Genomic DNA, 27,615 nt, shown 5'->3' with positions numbered 1-27,615 from the left:
ATGTGCTTTACAGCCAGGTTTCTTGCAGCCAGAGATATTTGGACTCCTGCCTGTCTACCTCCTAAATGAGCAGGAGTGACCTCATACATTTAAAGTGACACATGGGAGATACTTCTGCGTTTATCAGTAGTAGAGAGCAAGATTTGCTTACTTTTCTATCTAACCTTTTTGAGGGAGGAGGAGAGTTGGGGGAGGAGTATCACCATATTCAGTGATTCAATCTGTCACATGCCTGAGTCTGAGATGTCACTGCTGGCTGACTGCTGGTATCTCTGTGGGTGGCAGAGGCAACTGTGAAAGGCTAATGTGTGTTAACTGGTGTTTTTATATCTCCATCCACCTTCCAAACCCTAAGGGAGGGTGAAATGGAGAGCAAACGACTGGATCAGGAAGAGGCTTGCGGGGCAGCCTTGGAAGAAGTCAGAGTGTGTGGATTTCAGTCCTTGCCTGGGATGGAGGAACATGGGAGGAAATTATGATAGTTCTGCGAGACATCATTTCGCTCTTGGTTTTCTGATAGAGGCTTTGAAAAAAGAAAGGAGCCCAGGCTGCCTGCTTCCTCCTCCTCCCATGAAGAAGCAGCACAGCCCCTTCTGTGTCTCTGGACTTTGGTTTACAGCCAGGCAAGTTAGTTCCTCCAAGTTGTCACCTCTTCTGAACAGGTGGCTAATCCACTAAATAATGAGCCTCTCTTTTTTAAAAAAAATCCTTCAAATGATGAAGCATTAGCTCCTAAACCACCTAGGGAAGCAGCATCTGGTGTGTCTATTAAGCCATATGTGCTCAAATTCAATATAGCAACAGAAAAAGACAGGGTGAACATTAATTAAGAAGCCCACTGATAATAAGAACTGACTCTTCTGTAGAAACGATCTGTACTTGAAAATACAGTTTGATTTTTAAAAAATAAGAGGAGGGAAAAGACCTGATTGGCAAAGGCTGAGCTTCAAATATGCTAAAAATAAGGATATTTTAAGGGGCAGATTGTAATCTATTTCTAGACAAATAGTATGATGGATTTTTTTTCATTTATGCATCACTGCCTTTTAGCTCAAGACCAGGTACCCAAATATTATTCCCTCCTGAAGATTTTTGTCTGGGGAGCATCGTCTTCCCACATCAGCAAGAGCACTGCCTGCTATTTTCCTCTAAATTACTCAAATGGATTGAGTGACCAAGAAGAGGAATGTTTTAAAGAACACCAAAACAGCCCACCAAAAAATCCAAGACGACCCCAACAAATTCGGGTTGTGGATGGATGTGTGTTTAGATATGTATATGTGTATATTATATGTGAAGCTATCTGATACACGTTTAAGAGATGACATTTGAATAATGTTTTGTAACCAGGCAAGGAGATGAAGATCTAAATATGGGTACTTGGCTGATAGGTATTGTGCAGCGGTGCTCAGCAGTGGCGGTGTGGATTTAGTGCTGTGGGTGGAGGAGAGGGATTTCAAACATGAGGTCAAGACCTGGTTGATTCCCATACTGGGGTATGTTCTATTCTCTTGGCCATGTCTGCAAGCCCAACTAGCAGGAAACTTCCCGAGACTAGGGAAGCAAAATCCGCTAATGTCAATTTAGATCGCTTTGGCTAGCGGAGGGATTGAATTTCATCGGTAGATGTTAGCAGGCTTGCACAAAAATTATGAAGCATTAATTTGCCCTGGTGTCTTTGCTGCAGTTTGATGCCCGGTTGTAGCAGAGTCAGTTGGAGGATGCTGTGTTGTTTGTGATGAAAAAGGTAAATTTATACATTGTAAGCTATTCTTATGGTTTGGCTTTGTTTCAGTCCTTGCCCTGCTCTCCCTTCTGATCTGTTCCACAGGGGAATTTTGACCAGAAGCCCCAGATGCTGCTATAAATTAACCTAAATGAGCAACTTTGGTACTTTATGGGAAGAATGCAGCTGAATGTTTTGAGGGTATATAAAGTATGTGCGTCATCAGCAAAGCTCATTGCTCTGGACATTATTATTAGAGGGGCTACCAAGTGTTTCCCATGAATGTTTCTAAATGAAATTAGAAACTTTCAAATTCTTCTCGTAACTTTGACTAAGATAACCTTTTGCGGAGTGAAAGTATCTGGGTTTTGGACAAGCAGTGGAAATTATTTAAATGCATTAATTATCCAGCAATTTGTAGAGGATAGCTAATTTAGAAAAAATAGTTTCCAATGAAAAATTTTGAGCAACCATAATTATAGGTGCATCTCAGTACTTTGCTGTAAAGGAATCCAGATGATGAGTAACTGGAATGCGTCCGAGTTCCCCTAGCGCCTGTTGCTCCTCTTGGCAAATTAAACTCAAGGGTTCTAGTAGCTGCTTAGTAAAAGTCTGGCAGTTTTACAGATGTGTTGGAGACCATTTATACCTGCCTTTTCCCCATGCATTTCCATGCATTTCTTCATGAAAAGCTGTCAATCTGAGTTTCTTCTCATACTAAAGCCAGGAACAAAAAGTAGGAGATAAAACCTTCTCCTCTTCCAGCACAACCAGATACAGTAAGCGGTAACTAACGTCTTGATGGGAAAGAAATGGTATCTGTTGGTTGTATTTTGACATGTGTGTATATACCTATATGTACACTTGTGCGGCTGTGTAGGTATTCTGATTTTTAAAGGGCAGAATGCTGAAGGTGAAATGAACACTGGAGATAAATAGAACTGATTTTTTTTTTCCATCTTCCATGGGACTACCGGAGTCTGTCTTAGTTAATATAAATCTGTGTTATGAGGCCAAGAGTCTGAAAGTGATGCTTTTGTTTTGTGGAGTCAGCGTAGTACATACAGTTGTAATTGAAACCTCAACTGACACCAAACTCCTATATCCCAAAAATCAAGAAAAACACAGAGAGAAAATAAGTTTTTTTTAACAGTTGCTTAAAGGCTTCATCATCTCTCCTAGAGATCCCAAAGATACAGGATGCACATTTCTGGTGTTGCAAAGGAAGCAGTTTTTCCAGCCCACAGCAGAAAGTGATTGCTGCTTTCATGTTCCTGGGTACAGTAGCCAGCATCTTCCCAGATACAAACAGCATCGAAAGAGCCTCTGGGTTATGACGGTAAGTGGAATATCAGAGGCCTGAGGCTTGGGGATGTGCAAGATGCATGCAAGCTCCAGCTTGCCTTGAGGCGCAGGCATGTCTGCTTGCTCTTGAAAGGTAAATGTGTTTATCTCAAAGGCAGAGTTGTCTTGCAGAGCAGCATAGGCTAATAGCCAGGAGGTCTGACCTGCTCAGTAGGACCCTGTTCCGTGCATACGTGACAGAGATGGCCTGTATATTGGCATTCAGACTGGGAGCTGAGCTACATAGGCTCAAGGGATTAACCTGGCCTGTCTCATTGCATTTCTCTCATGAGAGCTCGCCAAAAATGGAGGTCTTGGGTGGTTGTTGGCGTGGTTTTGTTGTCTTTGCTCTCGTCTCTCCCTGGTGTGCAGCTGTGAAGTGCAGTCCTTCCAGCTCTTATCACAGAGAAGTCAAAAGAAATCTGCAGGTGATGTTTCAGACCTGGCATTATTGTTTGCCGCAAAACCATACAATGAACCCAAAATGGCTTGTGCTCAGCTGTTGTTGGCAGCAGTTGCTGCTTTGCCAGACTTGGTAGCATCTCCAGATGTTGTGAGCCGCCACGTTACAGGCTGCTGACTGCCACATCAGTGTTGATTGGCACAGTTGTTATTACTGATCATCTTTCAGATTTTGTGATTTCTATTTCCACAAGTGTCCCTTTCCATTTCACTCCCCAGAAATGAATAGAGCAGGAAGTTTTGGAAGGGTTTTGGCTACGCTTCTGGTTATAGGCTTGGATATGGTACAATGTGAAACTAGTCTTCCTGCGTTGTAGAGAAATACACTCCCAGCAGCGTGCCGGAGTCGCTGGGGATAAGTCACTGCACGACTTGCCCCTGCCTGGAAGGCTTACCTGGTAGTTAGGTAAGTGGATTTGCCTTGAAAGCATCAGCAAATTCAACTGTTGATGGTTTTACGCTTCACGAAGCAAATTTGTGCATCTGCAGGAGGACTCTCCTGCTTCATGCACCTCGAAGCAAGGTTGAAAGTTATTAAAAAGGGTCAGAAATGCATTTGACATCTGTGGCACAAACACACACAAATCTTCATCTTGGGGGAGGGAGGACCTTCAGGTAATGGGATTTAGGAAGTTTCTCTCCTCTTTAAGACCTTGTTAGGTGATGTGATTACCTTGCCACCTGGTAGCAGGCCAATAACGAGACTTTTGATGGCTGTCACTCAGCAAGGGAAGTGAATGAAGTTAGCTGATGGTGATAAATTGCTTGCCATGTTGGCTGCCAAAGGGGTTAGGACAGGGCAATGGTCTGCCTGAAGTGATGCAGAGCAGGTGCACTCACACATTTGCTCAGTAGTGGGAAATGCATTATATTAGACTAAATCTGTGCATGCATGTGAGAGCGAGTGCTGCAAGGTATTGTGGGGTTGTTATTGTCATAAAATCCTTAAAAAGCAAGAAAACACCCCAGGTAGTAGGCAGAAATATGTTCACTTCTTTGGCAAGATCAGTACAGCTTCAGAGAGCAGCATTGTTGTGTTAACTGGCACCAGCAAGTTCCTAGCCCTAGCTTTCTTTTTCTCCTCTTAACCTTTTTTTCTCCCCAGTTTTCTCTGTGCAAAGTTCTTTTTGCCCCCTCCAGCAAATGCCCCACACCTTTTCATCACGGCTTTCATTCTCTCTCGCTGTGGATTTCTTGCTTTCTGCAGCCAGTCCTTGCCTGTGAGACAACAGCAAAACTGACTTTTGCCCTGGTCGCATCAAGGGACAGGATGCTGGACAGTGTTGCTCAGGGTGGGGTGGTGCTGCAGGGGAAAACATCTAGAACAGGGTATACCTCTAGAGATGTAAACTGCACGTAGTGGAGCAAAGCTCACCAGGGATGGTCCAGAAAAATGATACAACAATATAAAGGAAATACCTCCAGACCTTTCTGAAGGGAACTATTCTTGAGGTTGGAACTGGAGCTTTTCCTGACCAAATCTCTCTTATCCATAGGATTTTGTTTGCTTTCATTGCTGGCAAGACCAAGAGAAGATGATTCCCCAGGTCCGCAATTGCTGAGACGTGGCAAATGGGGCCTTTGAGTTACATCCGTACCTCACTCAAGATGAGCTGGGCGAAAGCTCTCCTTGCTTTGGGTGGTGTCTTTAATGAGAAGAATGTAAACATTCATTTGTTTTTGATTCAGTTTTGAGCAGAGTTAATCCCAGATTCAAATAAAATTATAGTGCAAGTCCTAAACCAGCAAATTACCTTCCAGGCTTTCATGCTGACTCCTTAGAAATAGCCAGTCATCTGTGTGCATTGCTGTGTAGCTACGCAAGTCGGGCTAATTTTGGTTTCCTTACTAAATCCTTGTTGGTTGTTTTGAATTTTTAGAGTGTGTTTTCCAAGAGAAGCAGACTAAAGTTAGGTTTTTAAACCTGTATGCAGGCATGTAAGTGAAAGGTGTGGAGTAAAACCTTTATCCCATTGAAACTAATGATGAACCTTCGGTCACTCCGGATTTTCTGTGAGGGCTTATTAAGTCCCTGGGAGTGGCTGGGCGTGGACACTTATAGCACAAGACAAAAATCCCACACTCATTTCTTGCCTAAGTGTAGGACTTTTCAAAGCAGTCAGTGGTATTGGGAGTGATTTGGACTTGGGTTGCCACGTTGTTAAAGATTGGGCTTTTAAATGCATTTAGGTATTTCATGATTGGACGGTGAAGGGCGCTAAGTGTTTGTTAAATTGGTGCCTTTTTGTTTTTAGAGGCCAAATATTGCCATTTTTCCTCTAGGAAGGAGTGAGCTCTGGTAATAGCTCAGAAACATCCCATCGCTGAATCCAGAGTGATCCAAAGAAATTTGCTGGACTTGGTTAAGGGGAAAAAAAATAAATGTCTGCTTAAGCAGTATCCTCTATTAAATTTGAATTTGCAGTATGGGATGAAAAATGCCTCTCTTCATAAAGGGTATACTTTAGGAATTAATTCTCTGCAATGGTGGTTGATGGAGGCTTTATAGAGAGGGTGTACTTGGGAATTTAGCTTGGGTACAGGCTCAGCTGCGAAATTTCTGACCAGCAGCAGAAATTTCCTCTTGTCTATCTTTCATGAAATCATTGCAGCAACGTTTCACTGCCTGCATACCTCAGCAGCAAATGCTTGCATAGAAAGGAGATGACAAATACAGTTCCATGCCCCCTCCCTTCCCCCCCCCCCCCCAGCTTACTCTTAAGAGATATTAATTGCTTGTAAAGCTAGAGGTAAATAATGGAGAGGGTGAAAACAGAAGGGAGAAGCCAGGAGGGAGTCTGTGATCCAAATCACAACCCCCTGTGTGGCAGGGGCTTGAGCTGAAGGCACCCTTAGATCAAAAGTAACCACACTGCCACAAAACCCTTAGGTAAACACCCGGTGTCCTGATAACAAATGTTGTCACTGCACAACAAAAACAAGAGGATTTTGTATTCATATGCCTTCTAGGACCTTCACTTGCCTGCAGCCCCTCATTTTCTCAGTTAATCTGGGTGCTGGTGGGTCAGATCATGCTTTTGGGGCTTACCCAGGGGCTGTGGGGTGCAGGAATTCTGGCATTGCTGGGGACTGCACAGAAGCCTGTTCTGCAGTTGGTGCTACATGTGTCTTGATGTACCTTATGAATAATCAGTTGATATAGTAACAGTCAAACAGTCAAGATTTTAAAATACTCTGGTTTCTGAATTACAAATTGCAGTGAATTTTTTTTCTAATGTAGGTGTTGTTATGAGGTGAGAAGACCTGGCTGGAGTGACAGCACGAAATCTTCCAGTGCATGTAGACTAGAACGACTTCCATGCATATGGATGAAAAGAGGGGAACTATTTGTATTTTCCCGAGTAGGCTCTACCAATGTCTGACATATTACCGCAGGTCTTCCAGCAGAATAACAAAGAAAACAATAGTTTTCCTCTGTGGTCTCATCGACTCTCTCTAAGAGTTCTGGCTTGGTATTAACAAGTAAACAATGTTTGCTTCTGCTAGATTGCCTTATGCTACAGAGATAAAATAAAATTACCAGGAAGAGAAGGTTTTATAAACGAGTTACTGTTGTTTTTTTTCCTTTCTGAAAACAACCCAAACCAAATGCTGCCAACTGCAAGGAACAAGGGGAGAAGTCACTGAAGGAGAAGGTGATTGGATATATATTTATTGCATTTGTAGGAGTACATTATTGCTGATTCAATGAAATAAGAAAATTGTTTAGGCTTGCCTGAATGAGCATTACTTTATCTAATCAACCTTTTCTAAATTAGTCTTAATGTACTTCTATAAATACATTATTTCCAAACCCCAGGTTGTGTGGGCAGCATCAATTCTACTCTGCTGTGGCACTGAAATGTGCCCACCCTTTTATTCCATGCTGGAAAGCATTGTACTCCCCCCACATGCCTTTTTTTTTTTTTTTTTTTTTTTTTTGCACTGAAGAGGGGTTAGGAAATTGGTTGGAAGGATAGTGGATCATGTGTGCCTGAGTGGGATGGATTATTTAGTGGGATGGATTATTTAGTGGTCGGGTGCCAGCTTCTCCGTAGGCAGGCTGCTGAGCACAAGCCTGGGCTGCTGTAAGTGTAGGGCTGATCGTGGTAACCCTCTGGTAGCCTGCTCATGTCCTTCAGGCCAAGAGGACTCGGCATCCTTGTGCCTGTGAAGTCTGTGGAGTGAGTTGCTTTTCCAGGGGCATGGGAGGCCAAAGTGCTTTGGCATTTAAGTACTGAGAAAACTTTGTGGTTTGGAACTCTTCAGATTGCTGCCAGGCTCGATTTTGGGAATCGAAGAAGATATCTTTCAAAATATCCAAGATATTAGAAGACGTCCTTCAAAATGTGATGCAGAAGGCTAATTTCATGGGGGAAAAGCAGGGTGCACTGCCAGAGCTCGGTATAACCTCAGGCAAAGGAGCTGAGGTGGTGATGTATCCACGTGCGGGAAAGGCAAGAGCCGCAGTCAAGCTCCGAAAGGAGCCGCATGGACTTTGCCCCGAGGAGCTGGGATCAGGGGCTGAGCTCTTCTCCTTGTGCCAGCGTGCAAGGGAGGAGTTTCTGGCTAAGCGAATAAAGGAGAGTATGAGCGCATGCTGATGGTTTGTGCCTTGCTAGCAGAGCATGTAACTTCTCCTTGCTCCTACCAGAAATTAAGCTGGGACTGTTCCCTTAAGCACTTTAAGTGCTTGTAATTGTGTTGTTATTAAGCTGAAATGATATATCTAAAAGTCTTCATGCGTGGATCATGAAAAAGCTAAGTAGCGTTACAGGACTGGGAAGCAATAAACCATGGATTCATGCAAAAAAAGCCCAACAACCCTTGTCAGTTTTGCCTTTGATAAGCAGTTAATTTAGCTCAGAATTGGCAGAATTCCCTGTAGTTTGTGTAGGGAATTTCTAGGTTATGCTGTGAACATCAGAGTAATATTTGGTTATGTGAGACAACTGACAAGTGTTGGAGCATGACAGCTATTGGGAAAGCAAATTCCAAAGACAGGTTGATTCTGAAAATATTATAGCATAAATAGCTGCTATAGGTGTGCATTATGGCAGAACAAAAAGCAGGATTGTTTTAGTTAATGATCGTAGAGGCTCTGTCCACATTAGCAGGTGGGATGATGCGTTGGGGATGGATTCACAGGGTGAAGCAGCGTGCTGCGCACCTTTCGAGGTCCCTGCTTTGCGCTGGCTGTGGCTTGGCCACTTGGGAAACCCTTGAGCGTGGTGACTGCACTCCCAGAGCACATCTTCAGGTTGAGTTTCAGCCCCCCACGAATTGATTTTGCACCATTGGTATTGTGCGCTGAGGGATGGTATAAGTTGGTATAACTGAGAGGTTCAGTTCAAAAATACACTTCTTGAACAAGATGTTCAATGTAAGTACACTTACATTGTATTTTGCAGCATTTACTTTGTTCATACTTGCCTTATTTAAGCAACTGTCCATTTTTGGCACCAAAATGTGGTATGTTCAGTAGCTTTGCTAACCCTGCAGCTGTAAACAAAGGTGTCTTCACCTATCAAACCATGACTCTTCACTGTGCTCTTATGAAATACACAGCGCTTCCAGGACTGTGTATTGAAGATCTTGTTGTGAGTGTGTGGTTCAGCTAGCCAACAGGTCTGTCCAAAGGAGAGACCTTTAGCAAACAAAAATGAGTGCTATGAAGAGAGGCAAAGAAAGCAGCCCAAATCTGTTTCTGCCATCTAAGGAGGGTTTAGGAGACCTTTACTGTCCCTTCTGTGACATCCTGACGTTGGTATGGAGGTATCCTAGTGAAGCAATACAGAGCAGAAAAGTTATTTTATACAATTTACATAAATTTATTGTGGTGGAAGGTGTGTGCACTGATATGTATTTTTGTGATGATAACCAGGATTTTGGTTCATAACCAGTACTCTTAACAGGGTGCTTCCCACCCAACTGTAAGACCTCAAGGGGTTGTGCAAGCAATCACATTTGATGCTCAGTGGTTGGAGGGCAGCCCCTGGTAAGACTGTAGGTGATGAGATGTCTCAACGCTACAGCTCACGCTGGTTGGGGAGCTGAGCCATGAGAAAGCCAAAGTTAACACAAAATGAAATCTGTAACTTGGAAACTGCAGCTGAGGAGCTCATGAGTATTCATTGTAGGTGTTAAAATGTCTGTGGGGTTGGGGATTAAAAGGCAAGATGCTACAAGGGTTGCAAGGTAAGGTCTCCTGGGGGCAAACTGGCATGTAGGGAGATGGTAGCTGTTACAGTGGGGGGCTTTGCAGAAGAGCAGGCTTAAGAAATCTGACAATAAACAGACCGTATTTGGTCCCCACAAGGTGATATGAGACATTTAATGCATAGCCTTCTGCAAAAGCAAAAACGTCATCGTTCATAACCTTTTAGGCAGCAATCTCATTGAAGGGAAACAACAGATAGCAATCTGCTTATTTGTTTATTTGACATACTTTAAAGAAGATGAGAGCTAGTTTCTACATTTGTTCATCTTCAGAATGACATACAGCTCTCCGAGTAAGCCACGCATAAGTTTCATAGACTGTGGCAGTATATTTTGGTTTTTTAAGACCTATCGGGTAAATCCAGAGACGAACAGATAATATACTCAGCTTGAAAATGATAAGAACAGAGATATGAAAGCCATTCCTTTCCCTGCTGTTGAAATAGGAAGATTAGTGGAAATGTCATGACTTAGATTCAGGAAGAAATGTTTCCCTAATCATCCATCAGACTAAATTGCCAGAATATAGTATATATGTATTTATTTCTTTTATATGAAAAGACTCTGTCTAAAGGCATGCTGAAGCAGGTGTTATAAATGTCTGTAGAAACCCTTGTACATAATTTTCTGCGTTGTAAGGCGTATCTCCTAATTGCGTTATGTCTGTGATTAGCTACTATAAAATAGCTTGGCATACAGCTTGGTAGAATATTTGCCATAACATGCTCTGAAGGAGAGGCCTGCCAAAATGCAGAGCTTCTCACTGCCCATTTACCTTGGCTAGGGGTATGGCCCATGTTTGTCTGCTGGTGCTGTGTCCTTTGGCTCTGGAGCAAGTAGGAGGTAAAGGTTTGCTTTGCTTTGAAAGAGGTCTTGGCAGTGCCTGCAAGTAATTTGCTGCTTCCAAGGGCAACTGATGACATCTGGGTGGACATGTCCATATTGCTTCTGTTGTCCTTGGGAAATGTATCTATGGTAGAAAATGCCAGATTTAGGAAGAGTGGCGGATAGAATTTGCATTGGCATGTTCTGTACACATAAATATAAAAATAAATATATATACACACATGTGCCTCACTGCTTTTCAGCTGGAGGTTTCTGCCCCTTCGGGTCTGGACAGTAACTAGAATGAGTGAATTAGCAAAAATAGTAACATATTATTTAAACTAATGACCTTGCTTCACTGAAGCAGGTGAGGGAGAGATCACTCCAACTGCTCTACCGGCAGATCTGGAGAGGCGGTAACTTCTAACTAGGAAAGCGTTTGGGGTAAATAATCTCTTCCCCCATTAGAGCCAGGTACAGGTAAGGAGACGAGTGTCCTCAGCTCTTCCCGGGATGGGACGATCTTAGTGCTTTCTTGTTCTGCAAAGGGAGCAGGCTGGAAAATAGCTCTGCTTCCTCCTGAAGATGCTGGGTGAGCAGGGAGAGGAGGATGCTCCCTGGTAAAGGGAGCTCACAAGGTGAGTAGAAGATGAGGGACATAAAGCAGAAAAAGCACAAAACTTGATGGGACATCATAAGATACCTCCCCAGTTAGCGACCTTGTAATGGGAACCCCATGGGCCCAATAAGTGTGCCAAAAAATATTGCATGCTATTTTGGGGTTATATTACCTCTTTTTTATCCAGCATGGACAAAATTCATGTTATCTGGTCTGGGCTGAGATTTATAGCGGTGCGGGATATTAGTACTTTTCCGATTACAGCGCTGTGGCAGTAGGAGACTTCCGTGCATCCCTCTTGCTGCCAGAAGGCTGACAGCGTGTGCTTATGCCTGCCTGTGTATTAGCAAGGTTTATTAATTTCTTTTGGATGCAAAACTGAAATTAGTGTCCCTTGGCTTTTTCCTAACTGAAAATGGCTTTTTAAATATGTAAGAATCAGAAATTTTTTTTTTTCTTTTGATACCTGGGTCCTTTCCCAAGCCTATCATTCACATGATGATTTGTCATTAGGCACAGCGGGCAGGAGGTTAATTGTAATTGCGCAGTCACCTGGACTATTGTGTGATCTGAAGCAGAGTTTCTCTGCTGTGTCAGGTCCAACAGTATATTATTTGAAAGCGTTAGTGCTAGGTTGCTCTTTAAATCTGCCAGGGAACTGAGGAAGAAGTGATTTAAGCCTTCGATTTAGTGCTCTCTTCTTGCTGTCCGCTTCAGGCCACTTTACTGGTGATAGCAGAATGTGAGTAGAATTAAAATATAGAATTTTTAAATAAAATAATAAGTAGCAACCAATAAGGTGGAACCCTTCATCTTGGTAACTTAATGCCGTGTATCTTTGTTGACAACTCCATATGTAAATTACTAATTATTCTAAACTATTCAGTTTTCCTCCAGGAAATCCTGACTTCGACATTAGAGGCTAGCTATAAGGAATGAAAGCCTTGCGCCGATTCCCCACAGGTTTTGTTAGGCTGCAGAGAAAACCCAAGGTTTTCTTGCATCATGAATAACAGTGATAGAGGGGTCAGCAATTTACCTACATCAGTGGAGATTACTGGGTTTGGGGCTGTAATTGTAAGCACTTTACAGCGTCAGTAATACATATTTTCTACCTCGGTGGAGCAGCAAGGGAAGGAGGGCATGACTGGCTCTGCTCAGCCGAGATCTATTTTCATCGCTTTACGCCAGAGGTAATGTCCAGGAATGCTGTAAAGGTGCACAACGGATCGGGGTTGTCTGTCTTGGAATTTTTTTTTTGCCACAGACTTTTTCGCAGCCTTCCCTTTTTTGGGATGGCTTGCACTGAGTTTGGTGGCTTTGGCACTGGCTGGTCCAGCTCTTGGCCTTGTGGTTTGGTAGCACTCCCAGACTGAGCTGTGGGTCATTTGCTCTGCGTACGTGATGGTGGTACATGCCCTCCCATCTCCATGGGATGGCTGGCTCTCTTGTCAGTTGATGCCTTTGAGCAGCCGTCACCTGGGTGGTCCTCTGTGAGCTGGGGGGTGGCTGGGTGCAGGGTGAGGGTTGTGGTTTCTCACGTGTTTAGTACCATGAAAACTGTGTGTTGGGCTGCATGGCCTTTGGAAGGAGCAGGCAGGAAGAAGATGCCTCTCTGCAGCCTGGCGTAGATGTGGCGTGAGCAGGTGTCATGCATGCCCGAGGAGATGAGGCAAGCCCTTGCCTGGTCGTGCTGCCTATGGGCAACACTGGTGTGGCTGGTGCTACGTGGAGGCCCTGTAGTGACTTTGGTGTGTGCTGAAAGGTAAGGTCTGGTTAAAACCTCACTACCTTTGTTCTGGTTTTTAACTGGAGTTGTGCATTCACTTTTGCTTTGAAATCCCTCTTGAAGACAGTCTTGCAGAGATTCAGGAATTGCCCAGACAATCAGAACCCCTTCATTACCTTCAGTCTCCAGCCAGTTACCCTAAATCTCTGAACTCTGATTACTGTCTTGTTTGAATGCTGTATTCATTTTCTGTTGTTTCGTTTTTGTAGCTAATTCTTACTGTATTTCATTGTAACCCACCCGCATGCTTCTGGTCCAAAGTTCTTTGCAGGGAGAGACAAGCTGAAGGCTTGTAAATTTGGGGCTCTATAAGCAGGGCATATTCCTACATTATCCTCGGAAGAAGCAGCTCCATCGCCTTCTGCTTGTTTCTTCAGGCTGGAAAAGGACAATCTTGGAAAGCAGAACTTCCTATTTAGATTTCTTCTTCAATCTACTTTCTCAGGAGCAAAGGAGAGCTTTTTTTTTCTCTCTCCTTTTAAAAAAGAAATAAGACCAGCCAAAAAATCTTCCTGTGAATGAGTGTACAGTGATCCTGATGCCTTTTCCAGTGCTGGCTTTTTGTCCTCTTTCTCCTCTGCCTTCTATTATATTATTTTTGGCCACCTTTCTCGAAGGAGCTATTGATTAAAGGATGCAAACTGCCTCAGATCCTGCATATCAAGCTGCTCTTTTTTTCAAGTTGCTTGGTATGTGAAGAGCATCCATTTTTGCACTGCAGTGCAGCTTTACCCAGATACCCGGTCTCTCCAGCTCTCGCCCACACTTTTTTTTTGGTGATTTTTGTTCGTTTGTTTTTTTTCTTTGCCCTCCCATCCTGCTAAACGCACATCTTGTCAAATCCTGTTTGCACAGACTGACAGCTATAGAGGTCTTGGAGAAAAAGCCAGATCCCTGCACATACACCCTAACAAACAGAATCAAAATGTCAAGGCACAAGTGAAATATATCACTGTGCTTCACTGTCAGATTTTGCTAATATCACCTGGATAAACTGACAGAGGAACACCTGCAGCAAGTTAACCTATTTTTATTAGCACTTGTTTCAGTTATTTATATTTGGTTATGAATATAGGGACTGCTGGGGAGAAAGCTTTCAATTATTTCCCGGCAGGATGAAATGCCCCCTGTTCTTCACATCGAAAGACAGTTGGGGCAGTGAAGTCGCTTTCAAATAGCACAGCAATTAATAAAGAAAGAAAAAATAATTTCACAGTCTGTTGTTAAATTAGCAATTCTTCAGAGTGTCTGGAGTTCCTGGCAGAATTAATATACACTCTGAAGCCTTGGGCAGCCTCGGTGCATATCATTTACCCAGCAGCTGTAAGAGCAAAATGCAGAGATGAGGAGAGGTCCTCGACTGCAAGGGAAATACTGGAATTATCTGACTGGTAATCATTCAGCAGACTTGTTCACAAATAATCAAGAAGCATTTGGATTTGGATTACATCTCTTGCTCTTTCAAGACAAAAGTAGCAGAAACAGTGGCTGAAAAATGATGTGTTAAGTAACGGCGAAAAAAAATAGGCAGAGAGCAACATACATCTGAGCAGGGAGAAGAAAGTATACAATAAAAGTGCAATAAATTTCTTTTGTATTGAAGTGGAATATTTTATAGCAGCTTTCTGAAAATTGAGTGCATCTGCATAAATAATGTAACAACACATTTAATTGTAACTATTTATTTTTAAATTTGGCTGGATGTCGAGAGAACTTCTATGTGGAAAAATGAACCTTGTGTTTTTGCCACTTGTGCAACTTTAAAAAACAAAAAAATTATGAATGGTGTTTGGGCTAAGTGTCAGAGCCTCAGAAATTCCTAGCTGTTCTCTAGTGTCTGAAAAGCAACCAACATCCAGAAGTGCCTCCATATGGAGTGGATGGTGGATATTGAGGAGGCCAAGAGACGACAGGGAGGAAGGTATTACCAGTCCCTACTTGAGTCAGGAAACTCCCATTTGGTCTTTCAGTGCGAAGCGTACCGCTTCAGATAAAAAAATAGATGCTGGGCTTTTTACATTTGGCTTCTGTTGGTTGAGATGTTGATGTTTGCATTTTCAAGCTTTCTTCTCAAAAAGGCTAGAAACTTCTTTTGTCTCTCTTTTTCTTTTTCATTTTTCATGACAAGACTGATTCTTCAGATTGTCCTGCAGTCTTTACGTTTCAGGGCTACTGAGAGGACAGGCAACATCCTCCCGTGCCACCCTCGGCCTGCTGGGTATCACAGGATAGATACCACAGTGCTTGACAAGGCTTTGAATACGAGGTGTGGAAGGAAAGCTGTAGGATGGCAAACTGTTGGGGGCAGTGGTGTATGAGACATAAGACGAGCAGGTTGAGCTCGTTCTTTGCAAGGCGTAGGTCTGCCAAACCCAGGGCGCAATGACCTTGTGCCCATACCAGCTGCTCCCATTTCTCCCCTCTTGTGATCTTCCAGTCTTCCCTTAAATAAATGAAATGTGAATCGTTTCTGTGAAGCAGAAATGTTGCTGGGTTTTTTTTCCCCAAACCACCTTAGGAATACTGTTCAAGTTGATATGATGCAAGGATGCGGAGATACGGTAGAAATTACAAATAAAGATAGTGCTGGGTTTCCAGGGCAAACAGGCTCGTGTGGGCAATGCTTGTTTCTCTGGATATAGATGGAGAGCAAGCGAAGCTACACATGAACAACAGTATCCCCTTATAATAGTTTGAGAATTAAATCTCCATAAATCAAACTTTGGCTTCTCAAAACCTTAAATAAAAAGCCTGTGAGAATGGCCCATGTCGCTGCTGTGAAGTGTGCTTTGGGCTACTGTTTTATGGTTATGGGGGAATGGATTTGGCAGGAAGGAGGTTGTGGTGAGGCTTCGTGTAGCAGGAGGGAAGGCAGTGTTTGCTTTGCTTTACTTTTTGCTTCACATCTGAATTTCTGTAGCAGTTGCATATGTCAAACAGCCATTTTTGGGGCAAGCGCAAAGCCGATGAGAAGAGGCAATGGACAGGGATGCTATCAGGACAACTCCCTCCCAAGAGGCAGAATGCTGTTGTCTCAGGATAGTAATGGTTTTAGTCTGACAAAGAATATATCTTCTTGGGATATAACTGCATGGTTTTTTTCTTCTGGTGTTCTGGTGGTTTTCTGCCTGATCTGGAGTTGCAGCAGTTGTAGTGTAGCAGTAGTTCACTGGAAGGACAGTCCAACTCCAGCATCCAAAAGCCATGAGGCCACCTGCCCAAATAGTATTAAAATTGGCTCCAAAATCATTTGGTTTAAAGTGTCAAGTTGTATCTACTTATCTTGGGTTTGGGCATGTTTTTTTTATATGCAGCAAGTTTTCCTCCAGAAAAGGAAGAGATCATACTGAAATAAATTGTTGCAGGGCTACAGGATTGGAGCTGAAAGAAAAGCTCCCAATATTGTCAGGCCAACATGGGAAGAGCAGGCAGTGCCTTGGCTTACCCTTTGTTGAGCTCGTTCATAAAGACGAGCCATTTGGTGGAGTTACTTGGCAGATGAACTGTGAAGTGTTGCAGTGTTCATCTGACCCAAACAAGTAGGTTAGTCAACAAATAATGTCAGTATTTTTATGTCTGGTTAATAAAACTGAAATCATGAAGCATTATATCTGCATGCAACAGGATAACCGCTCGATGTTTTTGTACTTTGTTGTGTGTGTGTAGCTTGCTCAGCTTTCCTTGTTAATTTTCTCAGGGTATTAATACTTGCCACATCCTCCTTATACACACCCTTTGATTTGTTGCCTTTAGCCAAAGCATCTCATGGTATGCATATTGGGGCAGAATTTAGCTTGGCAACGCCTGCATCTCTAAGTCACACAAATCACAGAATCACAGAATGTTCGGGGTTGGAAGGGACCTCTGTGGGTCATCTAGTCCAACCCCCCTGCCGAAGCAGGGTCACCCAGAGCAGGCTGCACATGACCTTGTCCAGGTGGTCTTGAATATCTCCAGAGAAGGAGAATCCACAACCCCTCTGGGCAGCCTGTTCCAGTGCTCCTCACCCTCAGAGGAAAGAAGTTCTTCCTTGTGTTCAGATGGAATTTCCTAATGCTTCAGTTTGTGCCCGTTGCCCCTTGTCCTGTCGCTGGGCACCACTGAAAAGAGTTTGGCCCCATCCTCCTGACCCCCACCCTTCAGATATTTATAAGCATTTATTAGGTCCCCTCTCAGCCTTCTCCAGGCTGAACAAGCCCAGCTCCCTCAGCCTTTCCTCACAGGAGAGATGCTCCAGTCCCCTAATAATCTTCATAGACCTCTGCTGGACTCTCTCCAGTAGCTCCTCATCTTTCTTGAAGTGGGGAGCCTAGAACGGGACAGAGTACTCCAGATGGGGCCCCACTAGGGCAGAGTAGAGGGGGAGCAGAACCTCCCTCAACTTGCTGGCCGCACTCCTCCTAATGCACCCTAGTCCAAACATTGTGCTCCAATGCAAAAACCCACGAGCTTCTGCAGAAAGAGGCATGACTGAAGGGAGATGCTCCCCAAGAGACATGTCCATGTTTCCTTCTGTGTGCTTCTAAGCTGCTTGCCTACTGCAGAATTGGCTAGCATCGCCTGTATCTTAAATGTGCAAAAAAACTCCACGTCCCCAGAGTCACTTTTATATGCATAAACCCATTTAGCACACTTATTCCAGGCAACTCTGGATAAATCCTTTCTATCTTTATTTTGGTCAGAAAGACTGTAAAAGATCCATCTCCGTTGCCCTCTGATGGAATTTGAATAGATATGTCTGGAGTGACATATGTTCAGCCATAAATTACAGGGGAACAATTTTAAACTAAATTGTCTGCAGCCAGTCCTACCAAGTTTACCTCCTGAGACAGATGATCATAAAGCTAGGAGCAAACAAGCCCTTAAACATTTGAGGCAAGGTTTGAAAGGATCTTTTTGTGTAAGCGTTAGCGTCACCCTAGGTTGGTGGAATGCTGCCTATTTTGGACCAAAACTGTCAGTGGAGGAAAGGCTGATTTTATACCACCTAGAAATCTTGCCCACACAAATGAAGTTGCGCAAGGTAGAACCAACCAGAAGAAAAGATTTTAAGCATTTTTACTTCTCTTTACTGGCTGCGTATGTACAGACTAAGTTCAGGCTAAAACCTTGAAATGTTGGTAGAGTAAACACACATGACATAAATCATCAAAATAAATCCTCCCAAATGTCATATTTCTTAACCACAATGGCTTGCAGTTGTCCAAACCACAGCATAATTAGAGAATCTTTCTTTCTTTGCTGGCTGGGCTCCAGCTCCCTATGGCAGACTGAACCAGAAGACTAAAACCCTTTTATTGTAGCATTGTGCCAGCAAACATGCGGCTTTGAAGAACCCTGTTTTCCAGGAGATTTTACCAACTGGTCTCTGCATTACTGTCCGTAATGCATGTACGCAGACAGACATAGGGGGGTTTTGGCTGCATCATTTTTAAGTTTGATACTTTCCCCCTGTTGCCATTAGGGATGATGCTTGTTATTGCTATTCAGTCAGCGCCGCTATGGAACTCGAGGGAGTTCTGCGGCTTGTCCATCAATCCTCCTCTTGCTTAGCATGCAGTGCAGCTTGAATGTTTAAGTTACCATTCGCATAACAAAGGGTAACCCGAGGTGCGCGTCTGTGTGTGTAGAAACCCCCAAAACAGACTCTTGTGCCTCTTTGATTATGTGTGGAGCCAGGCATCTCAAGTTATGTTTACGAGCGTGCAGAAACAAATGTCTCTCTGCTGCCTTCTGTATCTTAAATCATATTTTTCCCCTTAGGTGCAGTGTTGTACATCATTGCTTCCTCTGTTTAAGGGAGTAAAATGATTTCAGTTCATCTTCATTAAAAAAAAGAGACAGTAATTTAAGCATAATTTAAGCGCATCTTCATCCCACACCTCAGAGAGCAAAGAAAAGATAGATAGATTTTTATAGGCATAGAGATTTATGGAGATAGATATTTTATAGCTATAATAGGCAGAGAGGCTATAGCAACAGGATGTGGACTGCCTTTTTTTATTGTAAGCCAGATAGCTGGGGCTCAGTGAGACCAACCTGGATCTGTCCCTTGTAACCAGAGAGCGAGGAGGACCGCAGGTGCCCCATGGGCTGAGAACTGAAGGAGTGCTTGTACATGCTTGCAAGAGCATGCAGGTCATGGAAATTTTGGGATTGCTAGGAAATGATGCTTCATCGCAAGCAGTGATTTCTCTAGAAATGTACCAGTTTCTCCCAGGGCTTTTTCGGACAGGAAAGTTTAGGAAAAAAACTCAAACAAACCACAAAACCAAAGCATGCCCAGCTAGCCCTGCCGTCGATGCGGCTGGTGGAAGCATGCTCACACAGTGCCATGTGCTTTTGAAAAATCTTCCATTTCCCCTAAGAGCATTTATTTTCCGTAGCTTGCTTTTCTTCTGCAAAATCAGACCCAAATGACAGCATGGGTTTGCATTTATGCCAGGATAAATCTTCTTCCTTGCTCCTCCACCGCGCTGCTGAGAGTTTAGTCTTGACTCAGGTTTTGCCTCATTGATTGCTTCAAAATCTTCTTTAGAGCAAAGTCAGGATGTGCAGAAATATAGCCCATTAAGATCTTAATGTAATCATGAGCATTTTGAGATGCATTGTGTTCTAGGTATTTTTATGGCTTGCAAATGTAGCTGACTTGGGAATTTGATGAATTTTTCTGAGCAATGCTATGTGATGAAGTTTATACTGTTTAGAAGAAACACATTAATGTCATTAGTGGCAGTTAATTCTTAGTTTTCCAGCAACTACGGTCACGTCATAAATTGCTGTGTGACAATTTAGTGAGTCACGTGGTAGAAAAAGTGGTATTTCAAAGGGAGGAACTGAAAGTACTAATTTATTTATATTCTAGTTTTCAAGGTTGTTTTGGTATTTAGAGCTAGAGCTGATTTCAATGCGGAGTGGAGGTAATTCAGCCTGAGTTAGTGTGGGGTTGGACAGAACAACATCAAAAGACACAATATTTTCTTAGAGAGAAAAAAAAAGCTTAAAAGTGTATTTCCCACTTGAGATGCATGAATCTGCTTACATCCAAGGGGTTGGGTCTCTTTTTTTCAAGGTGCAAAGCCCTCAGATGCCCCACTTATCCAGCAAGCTCCAGGAACCCTGTTAACAGGACCTTTAGCAGATCTTGGGCTGCAGTGCTGGGTGCTGGAGTTGCTGAAGGATGCTGGCGAGTCTACTGGATTCAAGGAAACCGACAGCTTTGAATTACAGTGTTTTATTAGTGGATATTTATTTAATTCCCTTCAAATCCCTAAGGTGTGCTGCAGGAGGCAACATAGCACTATTGCAGATAGAGAGAGCAACCCTAAAGGAGATATAATCAGGGCATTTTACACAATTTTCTATAGCTTGATAGCTTTAGCAGCAATTTCGGTGTTGGCCTGCAGTTCAGGAGAGCTGTTAGGGAGAGCAGGATTAGCTCTTGGGAGCCTGCTTGTAAATTCTGCAGGAGGATGCTCGATGGTGGGTTGCTGTAGTTCTTGAAATACTGTTTAGAAGAGCATGGAGATCATCTGTTTCTATTGGTTGGGAGACATGAAGACAGTCTGCTGGGTTTTTTGTTTTGTTTTTCTTGTAAGTAAAAGTCTGTGTCAGGAGCACAAGCTGAGGCTTGGAGCTGCTCAGCAGTTTAATTGATTCCACATTGTAAGAGACTGTACCTCGCTAAACCCTTCTTTAGCTTTTGGACACATCTAAGAGGCAGCAGCCCCTTCTTCTCGGTGCGAACTCTTCAAGGCATGGCAGGTCCAGAAACTAGAACGGGGTTGGTTTATTTGTAGCTTGTTTTTGTGCAATTCCTTCAACTCTCGAGGCATATTCCCTGTGCTGGAGCGATGTGCTAATGAAGGCAGAGCTGATGAGCTACAGAGCTGATCTCCTTCCTGCTGAACACACACACAACACGTCCTGCTTGTGCTTCAGCTGAGAGCCAGCTCGGTGTGGATTATGGGTCTGTCCATGGGGCAGAGATTTTTATGCTGCAGTTACTTCTAAAAGCCATGGTAATTTGAGCCATGTGTCCCTGCCCAAAGAAGTTTGCAGTCTGATAAGGCAAATGGGACTAAAGGATGGGAAGCAGAAGCAAAGGGGGTTTGCAGTTTGGGGAGGAAACCTCAGTTTCAGCTGGGTAACCTGCGCTCTGGCTAGACTAGACTAGGCATCCTTATCCTCATTAATTTTTGTTAGATTTTGTCCGTTAGCTTTATTTATGGAGTAGTGTCACTGCCTTACGAGTTGTGCTCATGGTTTCTGATTACTATGGAGACTAATTTGGTGCTCTGCAAGGGAGACAGTTTAATTCCAGTTTGAGCTTCATTTTCTGGGATATGTGAAAGGTCACTTTGCTGATCCCACGCACTAAAGTACTGTGAGCTTATCCTAACAGCATCTTGAGAGTGGGAAGAGAGTGTCAGGTCAGACCTTTTTCAGACCCTCATCTGCTGGGCTTTCAAGGCTTATAGGGTCGCATTTCCTAGCTTTTCTCTTTCCAGGGACAAAACTGGAATCCCTACTAATATTAATTCAGTGGTTTTATCAACATGGGCACGTACGTGCCTGTGGATATGGAGACCCTTGGAGGTGGTCCTTGCTTCCAGCACTTCTTGCCTGGGATCAGTGTGCATTGGAGGTGTGGGACAGCTGGGGAGGACAGGAGCCCTGCCTGTTGAATGCAGCCTGCAGCTGAAGCTCAGGGATGCACTGCAAATCATTTGATGTTAAGGGTTGCAGAAAATAATCTGTCAAGCAGTCCTAGCTGTTTGGTATTATTGGCTTGTTCTGTCTGCCTTTTTTTTTCCCACCCTCACTGGTACTCACTGTCTCTAGTACTGATGTAGCACAAAAAGTTCAGCATATCGTTTGAAGAGGCCAGTTTTCATTGTAAGAGGACCAGTGATTCCTCCTCCATCCACCCGGGTTGGAATAGCCAGTTTCTATCAGTATGGCTCTTGTGGGCTCCCATCTGCAAGGTACGAAGCCTGTTTCCAATCTGATCGCTGCTGGTTTAAGGGATCAGCTCACACCATTGGTATCCTGAGAGGTTCTTGCTGCCGTCCTTTGTTGCAGCCATCTCTCTCTGGCCTGTCCTGAGGTGCACGAGCAAGAGCCTGCACAGACGTTAATGCTCCATGCCTGCAACGTTTTGTGGTTGCTTCTAAAAATAAAAAGAGGGAAATTAATTTGCTAATAATGGATGTGCTACTAACAGAAACACATCCCACTTAAACCTAACACCAGCAGGTTGTTTATGGCATATTTGCTGTGTCTAAAAATACTTTTTTTTTTTTTCTAGCAACCAATTTCATTTAAAGACTGTTTTCACACATCAGTGGTTGTTAATCAGTTAAGGAGTTATCAGTTTTAATATTAGGAAGAAAGAAGCAGATCTCATCGACAGCTTAAAACTTCATTTCTTTTCAGCTGTCTCGCAGCAGATGATAGGGAGTCTTAGGCTCATCTTATTTCTCCTCTCTTTCCCACCCCCTTGAAAAGAGAGGTAGTACCATTACGTGCGTGACCGTACTGTGCTCATTCTACATATCCTTTCAAGAGCTGTTGAATTAGAAATACCGAGATAAAAATATAAGAAGACTAAAATAAGATTTAATTAGAAATTAAATCCCAGACACCCATGTGATTTTAAATAAAGTCATGTATACTTCATGAAGAGATTGTAAGGTTGACTGTCAGAAGAGGAATGGTAAGATAGAGACCAAAACCCAAGGTACGTGCAAGATAAGCTGTTTGTGGCCCTATTCTGCTCTGAATCCAATTTCCAAAATGTCTGAGGCATTGTCACCAGTGGCAGAAAAATGACGCAGTACCAGCCCCTGCTTTTGGCTGTTGAGCTCAGCCAAGACTGTGCCCATCTGGCTACCATGATACCTTCTCTGCAGTGTGGAGGCATAAGATGTTCCTGGGTCAGATTTCTTCTAACAGCATCCATTTTATCATGGCATCCCTGTTTATTAGAGGATTGCTGCTTGAACCACCTCACCGGCTGTCATCTCCTTTGTGTTGTGTACAAAGCAAACGTAGGAAAGGGTACAGAGAAAAGCATTATGATAGGTACTAGTTGTGCCTGAAGCTCCCATGCAGCTACAGCTGCTTCTGCTCCTGATCGTGGTTGTGCAAGCGTGGTTTCCATCAGGAGTGGTCCCCAAGCTGCTGGTCATGAGAGGCTGGAAGGCTGTGCTGGGGCAACCTTGAAAATACACCTCTATTCTCCCCAAAGTGTCTGCTGCAGGCATGTTGATTCGGCACACCACCACTCGCTGTGGTAATTTTTGCATTTATTTTTATTTCCTGTCCTCCATTTTTTAGCATGTCCTGTCTCCTGTCCCTGAATTCTTCCTTTCTAGCAGACACAAGAGTATTTCACTTAGATATGACAGCGTGTTGCTCTGCTGGCTATTTGTTATGAGGACTCATGTTGAAATCTTCAGTGTAATTTAATGCTCTTGAACATTCCCCCTTCACCTTTTGGATAGAGAAGGGACTTGTAGGACCCATGAGAGCCTGCAGATTATATAAAAATTGGTCCGGTTCAGTTTTATTTCACATCCCTCATTAAAACATGGGTTATTAGTGCTGTACATCTGTTGGCTCCGTACTTACTCATGAAAACCAAACATTCCCTTTGAGCTGAGCTACATATCATACCATCATTAACAAGCTGCACCTTGTTGAAAACCTGTCAAGGAAAACTGGCTTATTTTGCATTTGCTGCTTTGCACGAAATAGAAGTATGGTAAACTCTTGTGCCGTAATGATTTTCTGTCTATCTTGATCGGACATAATGAGATAAATTCAAGTCCTTTTTTGAAGGCTAGTTACATCTAGTACACACTAGACGTGGGCTGCCCTCGTTATATGTTGCACATTTTTGTGCTTTTATTTCCCCATCTCTATTGTCTGCGGGTGCAAGTGAGTTTGATTTGGCTTTGAAAGGCAAATTGTAGGCTAGAGGAGCTGTTTGGTGGTCTCCTCTCCCAGAAGATTCTCCAGAGATTGTATAACAAATCCTTGCTGCAGGTAGGGCAGAATTTGAAGGTGGCTGTGAAGTAAATAAAAGAACTTAACTCTGTGCTAGAAATTGAGGAATGTGCCATAAAGCATGAGGGTAGCTCATGGCAAGTCCACAAGCTGTCAAGAACAAGTTCAGCCCTAGGTCTGTTCACCAGTCCTGGTGCATGGACACAAAGCAGATGATCTGCGTCCTGCAGACTTCACAGCAGGTATGGAGCACTAGTTGGATGATGAACAATTTTGGAAATTGGCTTTTTAAAACCTGTAAATCCCTCCAATCCTACTAGTTGTTTTCTGCCTGTCTTGTGGGAAGGGAGCTGGGGGAATGTGTGGGAGGGTGCCCGGTTTGGGGAGGTCAGCAGGGATACTGGACATGAGCATCTCCTGGAGCAGGATGGAGAGGCTGCATATGCATGAAGGAGACCTACCAGCCCTTGGTGGGCTTGGGAACTGCTTCGGGGTTTCATGGCACTTGCTGTGAGAGCCATGTGGTCCAGGCAAGACTGGAGGTGGGGCGTGGGGGAGGTCTATTGGATGCTCTTGGATCACACCCCTTTTTGATGCATGAATGTTTTTTATCATCAAAGACTTACTGGTTGGCTCTAGGAGTTAGGAGTTGGTGTGCAAGTGTCTCACCTTTGGTGAAGAAGCTAGTGACATAAAAGGGAAGATGTCAAGAGAGTTCCTCTGGTTCTGCAGGAAGCAGAGCCAACTTTGGAGGCAGTTGTTCTAGTTAGTCCATCAGAGGAAATGAGATCACTAGTAAAAACCTACACTTTATCTACAATGAAGATTAATTCTGTCATCACTGGCTGAATTTTAGCGCATGACCTTTGTGCTGTGATTGTCTGGGACATTCCTGGTGGCATAATATTAATGCTTTTGCTGTAAGCTCATTTTCTTTGCAAGCTATTTGCAACTGTGGAATTTTGGATGCAGATGGAAAGGCTCAGGGATTTCCAGGTAAATTCTGTCTGATAGCAGATCTGAGCATCATTGATATCATACTGGGCAGAGTTATTTTAGAGCATCTCTGAAGGAAAATAAGTTGCAGCACTTTGGAGCTGCTTTAACATGTCTCCATGCCTCTGCTTTTTGAGACAGAAAATCAAGTTTTCCTCCTTTTGCTAACAGTGGGTTTGTAATTCTACATTTAATGGTACGATTACAGGGCCAGCTGTTTTTTTCCTAAAGCCGGAGTGGATATGCGAACTTGTGGCTGTCGCTGCTCCTGACTGAGTGTGCAGGTGAAGTGCAGGGTGCTTTGCTTAGGTGAAAGAGCACTTGTTTCAGGAGGCTGGAAACAAGATATTACTATATTCACTTCAAATTATTTTAAAAAAAGAAAACAATAATCCCAAGCTACCCTTAGCCATATATTGTATTTGTGAGAACAAAAATAGCTCTCGTATCAAGTCTTTGTGCCTTGTCATGCGTATATAATGGAGCTGGAAGGAGCATCTTGTGTGGTGAGCACGACTGGTTCAGGCTATGCCCAGAGCAGTCTGTCTTATATGGAGCACTTTAAAATTCATCACAGGTTTGCAGGGGAAAAGACCCTAGGGAAGTAGCCTTATCACAGTGTCTTAAGCTGTCGATCTTGAGATCCTCTCCACCACCGTGCTGCTATTTGTTTGCCGAGGCATTGAATTCTAGATGTAGAGCGTCTTAAATGAAAACCATGAGATGTATTTTACCTGTTTTTCTAAGACTGAATGAAAAAAAAAAACCCAAACATAATAATGTTTTCTAAAGCAGAGCCCAAAAGATGTTACCTCTAATGCATTCAACAAGGAAAATAAATACCCAGCAAAGGCAGATGGTAGGGAAAAAAATAATCAACAGCTTCTTATTCTCTTTTCATGCAGACATTTAAGTATGCACTGTCTGTTAGTGGCATAGACTGTTTTAAAATATGCAAACCAAATATCTCGTGTTTGTCTGTTTTCTAGATGAAGATATGTTTTCTTTTTTTTTTTTTTTTAAGGAAATGTGAAGAGACTAATTTTGTGATGGGAGAGCTTAGCCTGTGGTTCTTCTTTTCACAGTATGCAGACCTGGGTTCTTCAAAGCTTCACCCCACAGTCCATCCTGCAGCAAATGTCCCCCTCACAGCTACACGCTTGATGAAGCATCCACATCTTGCCTGTGTGAAGAACACTATTTTAGGAAGGAATCAGACCCACCTACAATGGCCTGTACAAGTAAGCATGTGCTTATAGGGTTGTTTTTAATCCTTTCGAGCTGTTCCTGTACTGTGACTAGACATTGTGATCCTAATTAATGTGCTTTTACAGGCTCTGGGCTGAAGTCTGAACTAGTCTTGACATACTTGTAACATCACTGGCTCTGTCCACTGTACCCCCGGTTACACAAGGACAGACTTTTCGAAGCCTTTTGCTTCAAAAGCTGGCATTAAACCCAGGACACATTTTTGTAAAGAACGGATATTCCATCTCTTGCTGTCCACTCATGGGCAGACTCAGCCAGCAGCATGGTGCTTGGACATCCGCATCGGTGCGTGCATGGGTACCGGCGTGGGGCACGCATGCGGAGGAAACAACGGGTAGTGCTTGTCAGCAGTAGGCATGGGTAGAGTCTACATGGTCCTGCTTAGTATCATCTCTTAGCTTGTTCTCGGTACACAAGCAGGGAGAGACCTTTCCAAGCCACCTGGAGATGGTCATTCTTCAGGGTAGCCTCACAACTCTGCAGTGGAAACTGCTTCTCCAAACCTGCAGCAAAAATGTAGAGCTTTTCCCCTTGGTGTAGGGGGAGGGTAGTAGAACAAGTAAATTAAGGTATTGGGAGTCCAAGATGGAGTTGGTGGAATCAAAATCGCTAATTTTGCCCTTTTCCTGCTATCTGTGAGCTATCCTGTCAGTTGTATCTTGAAAGTTTCTTGTTCAGTTCGTTTCAGATACTTAGGGCCACAATTTGCGTGCCCCCAGCTAGTCCCAGCAAGTGTAGCACAGACCACGGGTTTTTGCTGAGCTGTGACTGTCATGCTCCAAATGTGATTTTTGCGGTGCAAAAGTGGTTAAAAGGACCGAAGAGGAGCTGAACTACTGGGGCAGGAGCAGGTAGAGCTTCCAAGGAACTTAAGCAATGGAGGAAAAAGTAGGTTTGTGAGTCTGTGCATGCTCAGAGCCACTGGGCAATGGTGCAGAGGTGACTTCCATGCTGTTTCCTTGTGTCACGCAGGCATGGTAGTGGCTTTTAGTGCCTTCATCCCACTGAATACAGATGCCCTTCCTAGCTTCCCAAGCTTGTGCTTCAAAAAGAGAAAGAAAAAGTCTGTTGCTGTCGGAGAGATGCTCTCGCAAAGGAAGTTGCCTTTGGCAGGTCTCTGCTTGCCTGCAGGAGGCACTCAGAGCAGAATTGGGGCCCTTGAACTCTGTGTTTGCTTCTCACCAGCCAAAGGAGCGTGAAGCAGGTGGCTGTTGGGAGGTGTGCTGCAGGGAAGGAGAAGGCAGCCTTAGGCAGCGTGGCTGTAGCTGGTGCTCTAGGATCAAAGTGGCCTGGGGGGGTGAGTCATGCAAGCACTTCTCAGTTTATTAAATAGCTATGCCAGTGTCCTTTGGA

The 27,615-nt window shown here is 43.6% G+C and overlaps 1 protein-coding gene across 13 annotated transcripts in view; it reads left to right on the top strand.

The window, feature by feature from the left end:
• Positions 1–27,615, top strand: part of EPHA5 (EPH receptor A5) — a 209,888-nt gene that overhangs the window by 85,468 nt on the left and 96,805 nt on the right. For 9 of the 13 annotated variants that reach the window (XM_075421269.1, XM_075421270.1, XM_075421273.1 and 6 more), the window contains exon 4: positions 26,079–26,234. The exons of the other annotated variants lie outside the window; for them this stretch is intronic. In XM_075421269.1, coding sequence (XP_075277384.1) covers positions 26,079–26,234 — 156 coding nt within the window. The remainder of the gene's footprint in view (positions 1–26,078; positions 26,235–27,615) is intronic. 13 annotated transcript variants of the gene reach the window in all.

Source organism: Opisthocomus hoazin, chromosome 5, assembly GCF_030867145.1.
Source record: "Opisthocomus hoazin isolate bOpiHoa1 chromosome 5, bOpiHoa1.hap1, whole genome shotgun sequence".
Lineage (NCBI taxonomy): Eukaryota > Metazoa > Chordata > Aves > Opisthocomiformes > Opisthocomidae > Opisthocomus > Opisthocomus hoazin.
The sequence above is the reverse complement of the archived record's forward strand: the minus strand, read 5'-3'. Positions and strand labels throughout refer to the sequence as shown.